Below are 18,487 nucleotides of genomic sequence, written 5' to 3' on the forward strand. Positions count from 1 at the left end.
ATGTCATTCGCATGATAATCTAGGCTAAGAATGAAAGGGCAAACAAAAAGGATGTTGATGTAAGCACAGAGTCAGCCTGCACAACTCAAGTAGTCTAGCTCCAGATTCTTAAACAGGAGTGAAGCAAATATTCCTCCTAAATAGACAAATCTGCTGTAAGGAAGAACAACAATATGGGTAATCACAATTAAATACAGAATAGGTCTTTAACCCCATTTCTGAAACAACATAGTTTTTATAGCCCCCTATTTTAATTCATGTTAATTGTTAAACTGCAGTTCAAACTGTAGACATGGGACACAGTTTAGTGATGGACTTGCCAGTCCTGGGTTAACGGTTGGACTCAATGATCTCAAATGTCTTTTCCAACCTAAATGATTCTATGATTCTATGGAACATCTACTGTTTTCTAAGCAGCTCTTTAAAACATTGCATGCAGTACCCTTATCTTCAGAACAGAATAAAAACCTAATTTTAGTGAGTCCATCATTAATACAGGAGTTTGTGATATAGAAAGTTTTTCTGGCACTGCCTGTGCTTGGGACATGGGGAAGCAGAAGATGATGTGCTCTTCTGGAGCAGTTGCAGAGATAGAGATGGAAAGAAGATACAATATATAACCTGCATAACTTCCAGATGTCTGCACATACAACGCCAGAAGAATGCAATTTTGTCATAACTGGAAGGCTCCCCAAATTGAGGGCTCTTTAAGCACGATTTAGCACTCTGTAGTTGATGTGCTTAGTCTATATAATTATCAGAAGCGTCATGAAAAAACAAATGAGAAGTAATGCATTTCTCACTCCCATTTCTTAATACCAAAATATATTTCTTAGTTCTATCTATGCATAATTTTAAACCTTTATGGGCAAACTTTTTTTAACACTTTGAGCAACTACTGAAGAAATTTCAAACTAATAACTGGCAACAAAGTGAAACAAAATGTTTTAACTTCAAAAGCAGAAATATAACTATTGCAGCTAAATTTTCATCTATATGTAAAGGTACACAATTGACTGAAACAGAAAACAGAAAATGAAAACATTATTACTTCTACCAGAGACCATAAAAGAAAAGCAATCTTTCCATCACCAGGAGATTTCTAACAAATAGTGTCACCAATACCCATCTGACGTAGCATTTCCTTATTGCTGTATAAAAACTGTTTTTTCTTCCCCTTTCTTAGTGAATAAAATGAGTAAATATCACAAGCCAAAGCTGGTAGATATATCTATCAACAGGGTTTTCATCGCAACGTAGCTTCATTTTCTTTTACTTATTTGTAAGATTTCAAAAACAGATTTAAAAATAAAAACAGGACACAGTATTTTGTGCAAGTTGAGCACTGAACAATCAAGCAACATAAAGGGGCACTATTTTAATTTCAAACTTAGCTATGTGGTGATAGATTATAGAAAGCTATGAGCTACTGTATTTCCTCTTCCCATCGCTACCTATATACTTCTACTACCTTAATGGCAAACTGATTAAACCAGATGTTTATTTCAACTCTAACAACTCTTGTGCCAATTACTAATTACCATACTAACATCCTATCGGATGTAAATTAGAAGCCCAGATCTACATTGCACAATGGATAATATATTATCAGAGGGTTAAGATGTGAGAATACCAAAACAATTTTCAAGAGCTTTGAAAAGTCACAAACACCTACTTCATTAAATTCATAATTCATTTCATTAAGATGACTCAAATGTTTGGATTACTATACACATTAGTATTGTACACCAAAAATAAGGAAAATGTGAATGGTCCAGACAGGTCTAACTCAGAAAAGTGTTTTCCCTTGAAATAAAAATTCTCATGCAGAGCCCGTCTCATTTCTGAAGAGAGAACAACAGGCCTGAGCAAACACTTATCAACAATATATTCTTCCTGCTTTAAATATTTCTACATTCAGTACAAATTAATTCACACAAATCACGACTGAACAAGGTATAGAAGTATATCCACTGCAGTGTACTGACTTGGATATCATGAGCTAATATTTAAGTTACCTGTCAATTAATAAAATCCTTATCACCTTAAAATCAGTCAATCTCATGTTTCTTTTAAAATGGCAAACAATACAGATTCTATTGAAATATATTATTTTCATTGTAAATTCTCCTTGAACACATTCTCTGCCCAGCTAAAAAAGGAAAACTTGGAGCAAAAGAGGTGTGTGTTACATCAGTTACACTTAGTAAAGAAATACACATTGTGACGGTTAAATTCCAAGTGGCCTCCTATTAGGTATATATTTTGAATTTTCCACATACTGAAATAGTAATTGAAATAACTATTTTGACAGGCAATATCCTAATGTTTTTATTTTATTTTTAAAAAGGCCTGGATAGTTCAAGAGACAACTTCACTGAAGTAATTCCTATATATGCCTCCTACTGGATTAAATTACAGATTTATTTTATAGCTAAAACTGAATTCATTTTAATAAAGTTCAGACTACATTTAACCAAGTATCTCGGATAGAACATGATGAATATTAACAATATACAGACATACTAAGTATAGAACAGGTCCAATAATTGCTTGGTCATTTCTAATTAAAAGGCTTTTTTAGAAAAGTTAAAGGAAAAAAATGCCTATTTTCAGTCATTTAGAAAGAATAAATGGTGTTCATCATTTACTTAGAATGGATGCTTTGTGCCTCAGTGAATGTTGCCATTTCAGGGAGAAACAGCCTTATTAAAAAACAAACAAACAAACAAACAAAACACAACACAAAAGGTGTTTTGCAGGACATCAAATAGTATTTAATAAGCTCATCAAAGAATCTTCCCAGTCACAAATCTCCAAAAAAAAGCCAGATTTTACATGAATATGCAAAATTAACTATGTGCAGAAACAGCTGGTGTTCCATTGAAATCATCTTTCTTTTTTTTTTTTTAAAGATCAGTTTCAAATGAGAAGAAACCACATCATCTATATCAAAACTCAATATACCTGTGGCCCACAACAATTTTTACTTGTTTTGCTCACAACAGGAATTTCTATTACAGAGTATTTAGAGTCTAACAGTACATAATGAAATGCCAGTTCTGCCTATTGAAATCAATGTCTGTGTTTATATCATAATGCTTTTACAATATAACTCTGCTCTCTTTAAACTTCAGCCATCCAGACCTCATTTCTGTTGATAATCATTTAATGAAAATAGATCAATTCTCCTTTCTGTGTAATAACATACCAAAAGAAAATAAAATCTTGCTGGCTCCCCAATACAGTACCACCCTGAATGACTTGGGGGGTGGGGGGGGGGGGGGGTGTGTGTGGGGTGTGGGGTGTGTGCGGAATTCATAAAGTTTTTTTACTAGATTATTTTTAAGTACTTCTACCAGAAAACATTATCTATCTGTTTTATCCTTGGTAGAAACCACAGGAGAAAAGTGAAGCTTTACAAAGAAGATCATAAGCAATTAATGTATCTCCAGATGTAGTAATCAAAATAGTTTGTCAGCATCTGCTACTTAACATCTCCTGTTGGTGCCCATTTGTAAGTAACGAACAGTTGTTCTGCACAGGGGCAAGAAGCAGCTGGTTAATCCAAAGTGCTGGCGGGGAGCAGCAAGCCAACAAGACCCAGAACAGCAGGATGTCTTGGGATGGAGCTGCACCCCAGCACAGCATCTCACCTCGCAATGGAGAAGTTGGATTCCTGGGAAGTCAAGGGGGGGGAGAGAGTTTCTTGGTTATATTCACAAAGCTTTCACTCCCCATTAAGTGAAGAGCACGTGCTTACGACTCTGCCACATGAATACTTGGGTGCATGGCTCCTAGAATCTGGCAGACATTCTGCCATGTCTCCTGACTGGCTTCTTGTTGTTGCTGTCATCAGTCTCACCATCCAATCATTCTAAGTATTTTTTTCCACGCACAGTTTTGAAAAGTTTGATTGATTCATCTTATCCTAAATTGTAAACTAATAAAAAGAACCTGCTTATTTATGAAACGCCTGAAAACTGATAGCTTTACACAGCCAAAACTGTATCTGTTTTCTATAAACATACAGTTTTGATTAAGGTGACAACAATACTGCTGTAAGCCTTTCTTTTGCCCTTTTTCCCTTCTTCCCTCTCCCTACAACTGACAAACTGCCTTTGTCTAAGATGCTTATCTGTACTATAAGCAACAGCACAGAGAGGCATGTCAGGAAAATCTTTGGCTCTCCTCCTCAGCTCTTTTCCAGCACAAAGGACCAATAATGATATGTAAATTTTTGATAAGCTATTTTTAAGGCTGATATGTATCTTATATACTAGCCAAGATCTCCTCAGAAAAACAAAAATATTAAAATCACTCGAATAGCACTGATTTCTCAAATGTGTATATATACTAAAGCAGACCAGTGTTTGTGTTTCATGAAGGCAAAAATAATTGTATGTGTAAAATTCTTTGTTCTACATAAAGGGTTCATGAAAAAAAATCTACTAGCAACACTTGTTTTCTGGAAGATGCTCCCCTTGAAAATATTTTGTCCTCCATAAAGTTTTGTAGGAGTGTTTACTCTTAAATCTTTGAAAAAAATTCTCCTTAAATATTCCCCATCCACAAAGGAAATATCACATTCCACCCTTCCGTTCCATAGTTAACTGTCCAAAGCTGACCCCAGTAGCAGCAGTCAACAATAATAATAGTGATGCAGAGGGTTGTTACTATCACATCGCATACATTGAATTTAATCAGTTACAATACGGCAGTATACACCAAAATTTTTAAAAGAGCTCCCTCAAAAATCTGGTTTTGTCAGTCACAACTGTGCTGAATATTTTTTTATTTTTTTAATGACAGCAGGATAAGTAGCCAGAAAAGCCATCATTTACCTTCTTTTCCTTCAATAAAGACAACTCCTTATCTTTAACCAAAGCAGCAGAAAAGCCCAAACAACTTCATGCTCCACTGGCAATCTGTATTATTTTTTATCCACTGCCTACAGCAAATACTCTAACTTTTAAAAAAATCAAGTGGGTGGTTGGGTTAGGAAGAGGTGGAGGATTAAGTATTGTTGTCGTTGAGATTTAGAAACTTTTTAACTCTTAAAAAAAATCTTCAGGAGTTAATTTTATGGCATCAAGTCTGTAAAGAAAGATTTAACAGACTTCAAAGAGGGACAACTACGTGGGAAGACTTCAGCTTCACTGTCTCCTTAAGAAGGATGCAATGGAACAAGAAAAGCATCAAAACAGAACAGATCAAAGCCCGTGTTATCTCACCAACAAAATGTTAGATGCCCAGTTGCTCAAGTAGAATTTCCAAATCCAGAATGACTACCACAACTGCCCCTACAGCAATCAGGTGGCAATTAGGTGTCTAGGGACACCACAGTTGGAGACCTTCTTAGTTTCCTGTACACTCGCTTAGATGTGTTTTGTATGACTGGGAGTTACAGATCAAAACCATTTACCAGACTGAGATGTGTATACAATTTCTCTGGACAGAAATGGCTGGATCAGAATACTCACCAGGCAGATGAGACATACAGAACGTCAGGTGGGCAAGCTCTCGTTATCCAAAAAAGAGCTGGAATCTGACAGCAAGTATAATGAAGAGTGAATATTGAACATATAAAATGGTTGGGTCGGGCACACAATGCCTGGCTATATCGAGGCACAGAAGTTTATTAATAAAGAGTAGCAAAAAGTACTCTGCTAGAATAATTCACAGATGTTATCCTATACGTAACAATTTATGATCTGTGAGATAATTATGGCTCCCATGAACAATGACGGTTTGTAATCCAACCACAGCAACATAAAAAGAACAGAATAATTGTATCAACGGTTAACAGAGTTAGCGACCATTATACTCAAGCTGGATGTATTCATGATTTGTGGGGCCCTCAGCATCTTATCTGGACAGAAAGAACAGATTATGGCGGCATTTGGTTCATGCAGATTAGGAGACACAAGTGGCTGGTAGAATTGCATATTGCAAAAAAGCTAGTCTCTGCTGTTGGCAACGTCCTACAAGTTTTTTTCTGGAATCTGAACAATACTTTATGTTGACTGTCTTAAAAGAAATGCTCCAGTTTCCTTTTACGTCTGCAAAGGAGTGGTGCCAACAGATGCTGTAACTGTGTGCACCTCTCCCACTGGGCTGGTTGCTTTATAAGAGGAGTTATCCATACAGATTATTGGCTTACGTTACTTTTCATAAGCCTCAGCCTCACTAGCTCCTAATGCCAGTTCTAGTCCTGGGCACAGAGGATTCCCAGACACCTTCACTACACACTCTAAAGGATGCAACACAGTACAGCTCCAATATTATTTCCAACAGCTTGAACTGGCAAAAAAAACCTTCAGTCTGTAAGTCTTTGCAACCTATTGTGACCCTGTCAGAGACTATGGCAAAGCATTGTGCTATGCAGATATATGCAATTCTGCTTTAAAATTAGCCCTAGATGAGGTGTAAAACCAGCCCAAGCCACAAGGCCCTTTACTCCCTCCTTAGCCGCACAGGATGAGCCTCAAAACCTCCCAAACAGTTTCTAAAAATAAGCACAAAATCTAAGGTTATAACCTGGAAAACAAAAAAAGCAGACTCAGTAATACAGCGGTTTTATGGCAGTCATAACCTCCCTTCTCCTCCTGTTCCCAACAACTCTCTCATGTGGCACAGGCTCTCCCTATTTCTCTTTTTCCTGTATAAGAGTAAACAGCACTCACACTCCTAAATGCATCCCACTTCAGACTCAATACATAATTAAAGGCAGAATAACTGTCTTCATCTTATATTTAGCTTTAAATCTTTATGGGTCTATTTCAGACCTAAGAACTTGCAAAACTGTCTATTCTTGTAAGCTGTGGTACTCTATTGTAATAAAAAAATACATAGGAGCTTTACCTGACCTTTAAAGAAACTTTACATCCCTAGACAATTGGGACTATAGCAACTTTCAGCACCAAAAATTACTAGTGCTTTTTATAAAAGAGGCTTACTTTATAACAACTGCATCCTGAGCACTGGAATTCAAAATGGGTCTCACTGCCATGACACCTGTGAAAGACTTCGGCACAGCCTGCCCTGTTACACTGCTTCACTGGTACATCTTGCACTAAGCAAAACAGATTATTCAAATGCCAGTCACTGGATGGCATGGCACAGGAGGAACAATTTTTGAAAAAGGGTATTTTGATTAACTTATTTTGAAAGAAAACCCATCATCATATATTCTTCAAATAGGAAACAAAAAATTTATTACCGAATTATATCTATATTTAGCACCCATACTAACTCAAACCACTTGGGCACAAGAGACAGGTAACACTGCTTACATTCCCATTTTACAGCCAGAAGTGTTTGGAAAGCTGCAAAAGAAAGTCTGGTTTGCTCTGCATTTTGTATTTTTGGAGGTGGCCTGGAACAGAAATCATGAATATAAAAAAACTTAGAGAACAGCCGAAGCCCAGCGGTGAGCAGATTCTGCTCTGTTGAGCTTGCCAAACCAAAAGGCATATATGTGCATACAGTCTGTTATGGAAGAGCCCAACATAGAAGCCAAAAGCAAAACTACTTTATTCTCATGAAAGAGAAACCTTCATGCCCAAACTGTCCCCCATTTTCCAGACAGTTAGTACCGAACTCAGAAAGATAAAAGGTATATTTCATTGGAACAGAATACCTAAGAAAATTACTCGTACTATTTTTAATGCAGCTCTTGGCAAAAGATTGCTTGCTGACATAGTTTTACATTGCGATATCAATACTGCAGTGTTCTCCAGATTTAACACATTCACAACTGACCCACGATAAAGTACCAATGTCCAAAGCTCTTGGCTAAGTGCTCACAGCTGCTCCCCCCTTAGCCACCAGCTCATTTCTTCAGTGAGAACACTGCCTTCTAGGAACAGGACAGGACATTCAAACTCCACTTCTCTATTGTTATGAAGTCAGGCAATTTCCTGAATAGAATGTAATGTTTGCAAGTAACAATGCTTACAAAAAGTGTTGTTCACATTTATAGAGAGCCCGCAACTCTGAAAGATCCCAGAGAGCCTCATGAACTTTACATATCCGACACTGTGTATACCAAAGAAGAGAAAGCAAGCCTACTGCAATGCAAAAAAAGTCAACAAAAAGGCTGATAGCGACATACAGTACTGCCAAAACCTATATAAAAAAATACTGTGTGAGGTACACTCCGAATCACAAATGGTAGTTTTCAATTAAAATTTGAAGAAAAGTGTCCCAAATGTTTCAAGTGCCTTCTGAGTATTTAAGTCATTAGACTGCATTTTGGTCATGTTCTGAAGCTTTGCTATTAGCCATATTGTTTAAAGGAAAGCTGCAATTTCAGCAAAATGATTGATGCCAGAAACATGAATTAAAGGTGGGAGGAAGTATCTCAAGTCCTTGGTAGATCTGGCAATAATTATTACATGTAGAATAGTAAATTAGTACATTTAAAACATATTTAATATTGAAACGGGGGGTTCATTTTATTGTTCTTAGAACCTAACAATCTACCTCTTCAAGAACTAGCTGAGGGCTTGAACCGGTCCTTACAGAAGCAAGCTAAAATTTTCAGGTGGTTAAATAAGAACAGAGGTAGTCTCTAAATCCACCTAGATCTACATGCCAGATTTTGCTGGAATTCTCCTTCAAACTTCATATCTAATGGAGTAACATGCACGGGCATGTCAAAGTTCTCTGTTAAATGGAAAAATCAAGGACTGGACTCAGCCTGAACAAGGAGAAAATACTTCATGTCAAGTACAACTACATATGTAAAACTGACAGTGGAATATGACCAAATGACAGAAAACTGGGGGAAAAAAATCTTGAAAAAAAAAAAAAATAAAGTTTCCTCTAGTATTTTAAAACATTGAATATTATAGTTTTTAACTTCATCTTAGAAATGCACAGATCACCATAGTAACTAGTATTAAATGGATTCTACCCTTTATCAGGAAAAAGTTATTCAATAGAAATTTTTTTATTAAACTTCCAGCAACTAGACTCTCCCTGGGCTGTTTGTCTGTGTGTGTGTGTCTGTGTGTTTGTGTCTTTGATAAAGGAAGTTTTAATACAGTGAATTTGTTACATGATTGCTGTCAATGTTTCCCCTACCAGAAAGCAGTGCTCCGAGAGGAAACAATGAGGAACAGAGTTATTCTGCTATCAGCGAATAAAGCTGCAGTGATATCAACAGAATGGTGGAATTGACTCATAAACCAGTATATCTTTACCTGCCTTTCCATCTCGTAAGAGGAATTATACCATTATGTGGAGGGATATTATGCAGAAGAGGACAGCTGAATATTCTAAAATCTTATTCTTATGTAAATCACACTGTCAATGAGTGCTTATTATTTAAGCACAGATCCTTATAGTATTATATTAAATAGGTTTTTTTAAGTTTGCATACAGCGAAGATTTTATCAAATATATAGGGTATATTTTTAATAAATAAAATAGTATTTCTTTCACCTTTTCAGAAGAAATAACAGTACAACTAAGAAATTAATAGTCTGAATACTTATAAGAATTAAAACGAGCAAAATATTACTTTTTCATTGCAGAATAACCTGGATTTACACATTTTATACTCTTCTATTTATTCTTCTTACAATCACATAAAAAGTACTATGAAATGCAATTTTAAAAATACGGATTTTTTTGCCCCCCAGTATTTTATTTCCACCTAGCAGTTTTCTCCATTACAGAAGCCCAGTTTTTGCCCAGCTCGTGCATGGTTTACTGGTAGTTCTTTTTGTACACACCACAGCAGGTGTTCTCAACATTTCAATGTTTCCCAGCTAGGGAAAATAATTATTCTGCTTTATGCCTGGGAACTTAGGTACATTAACATGGTATCTAACCTGCCCGTGGTGCAAAGGTACAGTTTCAATACCAACAGGACAGGTTCAATAGCCTAAGATCTGACCAGTGGAAACTACAGGAAAGAATGATTTTCTTCCCCCAAAACACAGCAATGCCTCTAACTGGGAAGTACAGTGCAATAGATGTTACAGTACATCCAGTAGAACCTAACAATTGGAAAATATCACTACGAAACCTTATTCCCATCATGCATTTGTAACCCTGTAATCTTTCAAAATGCTGATAATATCTCCAGATTTACACAGCTTTGCAAGGGATGACAAAAGCTACAGACACACCTCCAGGTGATGGCTGGCTCTTGGAAGAGGCCAGACATACTGAGACTTCTCAAAGAATGATTTAACTACTCAGTTAATTCTATAATTTGCATATTTTTCTTCCTCGAATCCAGTAAAATATCTCTCATTTAATATCAAAATTCAAACTTTGAAACTTCCCCTTAGCAAATTCTTTACATTTCCCTAGGCCTATTCCTAAAAAGTTATCTGTTTATATAATCCTACAGATGGTTACTCTAAAACCTACAGATATTTTAAAAGCTCTGCAGACAAAATTCCACGACAGAATAAAATGAGCAGCTAGCAAATTAAATATTACAGAAAATTAAATAAAATTAACTTAAAGTAATAGTTTTCACCTAAAAATATGGTTTAAGGCAAAATGATTTTCTTGTTACTATTAATGGTGCATTTCGTTATTAACATGAAAAGGGGGGGGGGGGGAATCTAAGTATTATTATTTGTAACTATTTTTATTGTTTTACAGACTAGTCACTCTGAATAATCAAACCATTCTATTCACTTGCTCCTGATCAGGAGAGTATTACAGGCTTTTACCAACTGAAACTACCAACTTAAAGGTAATAAAATATTTCTTTTGGGAAAAAAATGTTAACATGTGGCATTAAAAAAAGTTTTAAAATAGAATGCAAATGCATGCTCAAAGCTGCCTTAGAACAGTGATTTTGATTTAAGATGTCACCGTGCTTCATGATATCTAACAGCACACTTCAGAAATTAATATAATTAATATATACAAAAAAAATATAATAGAAAATAAGAAAAAAATAAATAAGACCATCCATAAAACCACAAATAACTAGCTGTTCTTAAGCTGGGGAGGGAAAAAGAAGGAAAAAAAAAAGTTGTAAAGTTTCCTTGATTTCCTAAAAACTCTGTGTCTGAAGTATGGTGTGTACCTCACATGACGAACAGATTTAAAAGGATCAGAAGGAAGGAGGAATAGATGGAGGGAGGGGGAGAGAAAGGCAACACACCACCCTGCAGCTGGGACTTTCTAGACAATAGGATTATTGACAGGAATATAAATCTTTCACACTGAACAGCTAGAGTTTGAAATTTCACAGAAATCCTTATTTTAGAAATCACAGGGTTGTACGTTTGCTGCTGAGATTGCACAACAGCCCAGCGAGTGGCAAAAAAATAAAAATAAAAAAAATATCCAGAGCTGTGGAGAACAATATTTGCATTTTGAATCAAGTTCCAGATGATTTATACAGATATAATAAAGTAGTAAATACAAGTAAAGCATTTAGCTGATTTGTAGTAATCCTTATCTTCTAGATAATGACTGTATATGTATTTTGACAGTACAACACAATACTTTCAAAACATGTTTTGAGTGTAAGGATCATTTTTACTGAGAAATAGTTCTCCACTTTTGTTAAAAGTAATACAGATTTGATCAAGTTAACATTCTTTGTGTGAAGTTTACAAATTAGATGGCAGATCCAGTCATTCAAGTGTGGCCTACTTTTTGTTTTATATATCTCCTGGTGTTCTAAGGGAAATAATTAAAAAACAACATTGAACTAGAACTTCCATACATGAATGGATCACGCTCCCAAGCCCAACACCACAGTAAAATGACAAATCCTGATGCCATGTCCTAAAACTCTAAATCTGTGGTCACCAGCTTTCCTGAGGATATCCAGTGATCTTAACTATGAGTTTCTAGTGCTGAAATTTTATTCTGGATACTCTCTTAATATATTTGAAGTGTCTGTAACTGGAACTGGTCTCTTTCTCCAGGTGCTGTCATGAACAGGATAGTTTACATAGGGGTTTTTTTTAATTATTTTTTGAAAGACCAGAGTTGGGAAAGGTCTTAGAGCAGAAATTCATTTTTTAATGCTAATATTTGTGTCTACAAACATCACATCTGTTATGTTCACAATGTGAAACGTGATCACAGCCAAAAATAATTTGAAAATGGCTGCTCTGCAGAGTTTATTTCATGTAAAAGAAACCATTAGAAATGCCAAATGCTTTAACACCACAGCTTGCCCTGGATAAGCATTCGGTCTATGTAAGAATCTAGGAAGGGGAATGTATTACATATGACAAACCTAGGGATTTTCAGCCTGAAACTGCAATTTTAAGTTTACTCTTGAAAAATCAAAATTCAAATCTCTGTTTCCTCCCCTTTGTCCAGTTGTTGTAACTCTTGACCAGGACTGGAAAACCAGAGAAACCTTTTCTCTTCTAGTTCAGTAAATGGGATAAAAGAAGCTTTTATGGCAGACAGGACAGCAGGCTGAGAGGGCTGAACAGCACAACTGACCGTATGAGACAAAAGTTCCAAATCAGAGCAGAGAAAACAGAGAAACAATGCAAGACAAAGGGAAAGCAATAGTAAAATAGTTGTGTGCAATACAGACAGGGGAAAAGGTCTAGAAGGGTGCTTTAGGCTTTCTAGTAGTTGGTAAAGGATTGGAGTTATGGGCGAAGAAACTGTTTCATGTAGTTCAAGTGTTATGATGTACAGAGGAGTAGATTCCTCTCCCTCCCCCCCTTCTTTGTAAATAGGCAGAATGGCATCAACATATGTCCATAGCACCCTGGTAATCAAACCACTCATTAACATCTAGAACCGATTAAGTGTTTGGACACAAGAAAAGGCAAAAACTTCTCAGTGAAGACTTAATTCAGAGTTAAAGGCATTAGCACTCTTCAGCTTTTGTTGTGATAAAAATCCATCATTTGGTCCTAAATCTTGGTTTCCCATCTCATCCTGACCGTCTCCAATTAGCTAGACAAATAGTCCCAGAGGTACCGCTGAAGCAGTACACTGACCAGCACAGCCCTTTCTCACCAATATACACATAGCCTCTGCATCAGATATTTCTGTACCTTGATTATTTAACAAGCAAAGCATTACGGGCAGGATTCAGCCCAGTTCATTAAACACATCAAAGGTGAATCTACAAATCCAGTGAAGGAATATGCCCTGTGGCAGTCAGAACATCACCTTCTGGCACCTCTCCCTGCTGGAAAGGAATAAGCTGGTTTTATACCTTTTCCCAGTTCCAACCAACATTGCTAAGACAATTTTGGAGCCAGATACTATTTAACATAGCTACAATCATGAAAGGAATAAGGTTCCTATTGGGTAATGCAGTGTACAGGATAGAAAGAACTGAAAGAAACATCTTGAAATGTAAGACTATAGTTAACTTCAATGTTATTTCTACTACTTGACAAGTTACACCACCTCATTAGTTCTTTGTTCTCCTGTTTGTTATCCTCTATCTTAAGTTGCAAGCTTTTCCTCTAAAAGAAAAACACAGTAAGGTATTCCAGTACAATACTTGCACTTTCCATAACAGGTTTACACATTCTTCTGTTCTATACAGGAAAATGCGTAAGCCACTGCCCAGCTTAACATGTTTCCAAAACTCTAAAAATCTAACCACTGTAGATTCTGATCAAGATATGTGACAAATGCACTGAATATAATTACCAATTACAAATTTTGCAAATTTTTTTACTTACAATAATTTAAATAAATCCTAAAAAAAAAAGGAAGACAACTACAGGTAATTCTCCAGTTACTTTTAAAAAAAAAAAAAATTTAAGTCTGTACAGTCTGAAAAATATTACTAGTGTTTGTGAAATAATTTTTTTACAAAATACCATGTACTGTTGACATTTCCCAGGAAGTGTAGGGAACATTAGACACATAACTACAACATTATCAGGGTCAATCACAAAAACCAATAACAAAAGCAAAACACAAACAGGAAAAAAGTGAGTATACGCTAGGCATGAATTGCAATAACTTTGGGCTACATTTTCTTTGTACTCACAGTTGACACTGGTCTCCTTTGATTCCTTTAGTTGTGCAGAAACATTTTCCTGTTTGCATATGACAAATATTTGCATGTCCACTGCACGTGCAAGCTGTAAAATCAAATAGGAAAAGTGAGATTTCTTCACCCATATTTTACTTTATAACCACAGGAATTTTCATAGATTTTAATACTTCATCCTAATAACAATTCCTTCAAGGTGTATTTAAAAAAAAAATGCTATTCGATTATAAGTTTCTTTGAAGAACATTTCTCCAATGCATCATTTAGTTTATTTTCGGTAGAGTTAAGAACTAGGCATCTGTCTGTTAAGAACTATGGTTGTTCTCTATTAAGAGCTGTGCATGTGAGGCAGCTCTCCTCCACACATTAAATAACAGCAGTCTGAGAACAGCCATTAAGGTCTACCATTCCAATACGTGATACAGAAAATTATTAACAATGCAATTATTAACAATACAATGGCAAAATTCCACTAGTTTCAAATGTCTACTTAAAGAATATATTATTGCAGATGTTTGGTAAAATGTCTGATATAATTGGAACGCTTGCTTTTAAGAAAAGTGAACAAAAAGAAAGCTTTGAAATCACTTGAACAAAGGCAGAGTTAATACTGTAATTATAGTCAACAAGAATATTTTAGAAGCAAACACAGGCACCTTTAAAGCTCTTGAAATCTGAACTGGAGAAGAGTCACAGAGACATCATGACCACTCCACTCCTTTCTAAACTCAGTGGCTGAAGTAAATCTCTTCACAGTGGCCTGCTCACTGCCACACCTGCTCCCTGATTCTCACCTCAAAACAAACATTAATGTTTCCAATTCTTGAACTTTTTGCTTTTTCTTCCCATGCTTATATGAATTATCATCTTGCTTAGGCAGTCCTCCCTTTTTTCCAACCAAGCACACAAAACTTAATAACCTTGGTCTGGTACACATGTCACTAATTTCCCACATCATTCTGGAATAACTACCTGATAATATTCACGCTACACTTAAAGTCTTTCTTTGATACAAAGTAATTCTGAACCTACCTTGACAATCATTATATTTTCACTGAAGTTTTAATTAGGACTAAAAGATTTAATATGTGGGCTCCTGCTTGGGAACAGATCTGGTACTAAGTGGCGAGCTGTCTATAATAAAAGTTTATTTCCCACTTGATAATCCTAATATTGAATTCTTGTCAGAGGGATTGAGTTTTAATGTTCATATTCTACTGATAAGGGATAACACACAATGAATGCTTCTGTAACCATGTCCCATACAACACATACCCTGAACTCTCTGGCCTAGCCTAATATAACAGCCAGACTAGAAACACAATTAAACATAAGATATTGACAGAATGTTGCAATGTCAGGAACTCAATGGTTTGTTCAGCCTTGAGAACTTGTTAAATAGCCAGCTGAAGCTGAAGGAGGGATTCTTAATAGGGAGGTACTAGAGGTTCAGACTGCCCGCAAGAAACAGAAGTTCCTATGCAGCATCTGACCTTTTTCTCTCTTTCAAAATACAGCTTATAACAACATTTCTGAAAAACAGTTACCAGAGAGTGCTAAATTTTGTTATTTTGTTATTTGATCTTGACACGCTACAATAAATGTTCATTGAAGTGCTGCTACTATATAATCAGTTATGTTTTCCTAAATTCAGTCATTTTTTCCCTTCTATATTTATGGAATTATTATTTAGACACTTCAAGCTGGAAAAGCCCCTTCTCAAATGTTAACTTTGTGTAACTCTGATAAAAACAAAGGAATATATTTTTTACAGCTTATTCTGCTTCTGTTTAATTGCTCTTAAAAGTCACGTGCCGTTACCAGACAGCACAAAAGTTATAAAGGAGCTAAAAGGCTGAATTCTAAATCACCTTCTGAAAGCTGTGAATACATTGACAATACAGAAGTTATTGCCAACCAATCTTAATTAGTTACTCCCATAGTTATTGCTCATTTAATAGCAAGTAGATCACAAATGTGAATGTGGAACTTCCTCTACATGAGTAGCTTTTATTTAGTAAAAGTATTTAAACACCAAGTTGTACAAACCTCATATGATACTTTGTGGAAGGACAAAACCATTTCCTTTGGCAGGACAGACATGACTTGTATTCCCAGATCATGGAATTACCAATAAATCAAACTTTTCAGCACCATTTGTCCACAGGAACATCTAAATCAAAGCAGCACCTATATAGCACACTTCAGTGTAGTATGTGCTCCCTCACGCAGCCATCCACAGACGAATTCCTCTACAATCAGCCATGGATCTCCTTACATCAAAACTGCATCATGTTTTAGTCACTGCACTCTGTCTTTGGAGTTTCCTGGATTTATACTGAAGAACCATTAAATAATGTAAACATAAGATGGAATTTATTTTCCCATGGATTCATCTCCAGATTTTGACATGTGTGTATCCATCAAACACACAAATAAAGGATACATTCCTAGTTTGGTCTCTCTCACCAAAACCACCACCACCATGGCTGCTCTACCTCACCTGCATTTTCAGGACACATATGAAACTTCTATAGGTCAGTATGGTTGGAAAAAGGAGAAGAAAGGAGGAGTCCAGAGGACTCGGAACCTTGTATTCTGGATTCCTCATGAATGAAAAAGCTAGGTCTGACAAGCCCAGCAGCTAGTTTTTTTCTGTTAAAAAATGAAGATAAATTACTCTCATTGATCAAGTAATTTAACTGTTCCCTGGATAATACCTTGAAATAGGACATCAGGAGCTAATAACTTTTACATTATTTTAAAAATCACATATGGACAAATTTTATTTAATGGCAGTGAAAGCATGTTATAATCTCAGGTTTGCAAATTTCCTACCACTCTGTGGACTTCTATGGGAAGGGAGTAACTCAAAAAGCAAAATACATATAAGCCATCCCTGCTGTTACTGAAGCAAATGTGAATCCATGTTATCAAACAAATGCAACAGGAAAAGCAGGACGATATTATAGTACATTCAGTGGAAAAAGATTTGGATGCCCTTATCTTTGTGCCTCGCTGAAGGTTTTTTCCATTGGCCTACTTCCAAATAATACAAAAACAAGTATGAGCTTTGAGTATGAAGTATATTTACAAATTAATGAACTGAAACCTAAAGTTGCATTTGATTTCAAAGGAACAGAAGATTTACATTCTCCGTTTACCTCAATATTTCCATACTCCTCTTTGCATATTTTCTTTCATAGTTTCTACTTGTTTTTCTGTGGTTAACCCTTCTCAGTGAATGTTTTCTCTTCTGATACCATTAAAACTGTAGCTACAGTAGCATCTTTTGCAGTCTAATGCTAGTAGCAATATGCCAAATCTCAGGATCGGTTTTAAAAGCATATTTTGTACCAATCATTCTCAGCTGGTAGAAGTCAATATAAGAGATGCCACTTATATATTCCTTTTTTTTTTTTTTTTTTTACATCCCACCCCTTTCCACTCCCATGCATTTTTTGTCAAGAAACAAGGCTTAAGTTCCAGCAGAAGCAGCTGCAGCTAAAGCCTGCATTAAATAACTCTTTTTATTTTCCTTCCAAAAAAGGGCAGTTATCATCTTTAATGTTGATCTAAAGAAATGCTTAACATGATTTTTCTTTGCAAGAACTCCCTAAAGCTGAATGAAAAGGAAATAAGAGTTAAAATGAAAGCTATACTTAATACTTCAGATTTCAAATGCTTTTTCTTTTTTTCTTTATCTTTTTTCTCTCTCTCCTCCCCCCCCCCTCCCCTTGTGTATTTAATAAAAGGTTTAAGTTTAAGTAGAACTGCATGGTGGTAAGCAGAGATTTCTAACTGAAAATCCCAAGCTTAGACTACTTAATGCTAGGTGGTGAGAGGATCACGTTATTGCTTCTGATTTTTTGGCACTGTCTATCCCATCTTAATTAACATATCTGAGACACTCTCAAGGAAAATTTCTGAGATCCCATTTCTGTGCCTTACTGTTACGGCACAATACCGTGTTTTCTGTGGCTGTGTACGAAGTTAGCCAAGTCATCCCACTGAGATTCTCAGCCAGTAAGGACAGTTTCAGTTTCTGCCACACTCGAGCATTATACCAAGTTTCAGAATCTTTTAACTGATTCCCTTTCCACCATTTAGTTCCAATGTCCTTCAGTGTGGCTTTTTGATAGCTACTGCTCTTTCACGTGTACAGTTAGGCACAGTATGAATCTTTTGCAATGTCACGTCTCTCGAGGGATGTTAGGTTAACAGTAAACATTCTCTATTAGGACAATGCTTTAAATGATGTCCAGTTTTTAACGTGAATAATTTTATTTGGGACACTGACAGTCGGCTTAAAATTAGAAGATGAAGCAAGCATATACAGATTTGCTGGGTTAAAATAAATCCAATATAAGCAGAAACAATCTTTATGCTTTTCAATAGGGGTATTGCATCCCTAACAGAAAGATAGAAACAAATAGAAAGATAACACTTACAAGCCCAGTAGGGAAAGGTTCTTTAAACCTGATAGATATATTTATTTTGTTTTAAACA

General features: G+C 35.9%; 1 protein-coding gene across 2 annotated transcripts in view; it reads right to left on the minus strand.

Moving 5' to 3' along the window:
- ATRNL1 (attractin like 1) overlaps window positions 1-18,487 on the minus strand; it is a 526,081-nt gene that overhangs the window by 338,836 nt on the left and 168,758 nt on the right. For both annotated transcript variants that reach the window (XM_040607278.1, XM_040607277.1), the window contains exon 20: window positions 13,973-14,066. In XM_040607278.1, the coding sequence (XP_040463212.1) occupies window positions 13,973-14,066 (94 nt within the window). The remainder of the gene's footprint in view (window positions 1-13,972; window positions 14,067-18,487) is intronic.

The sequence above is a fragment of the Falco naumanni genome, chromosome 9 (genome assembly GCF_017639655.2).
Source record: "Falco naumanni isolate bFalNau1 chromosome 9, bFalNau1.pat, whole genome shotgun sequence".
Lineage (NCBI taxonomy): Eukaryota > Metazoa > Chordata > Aves > Falconiformes > Falconidae > Falco > Falco naumanni.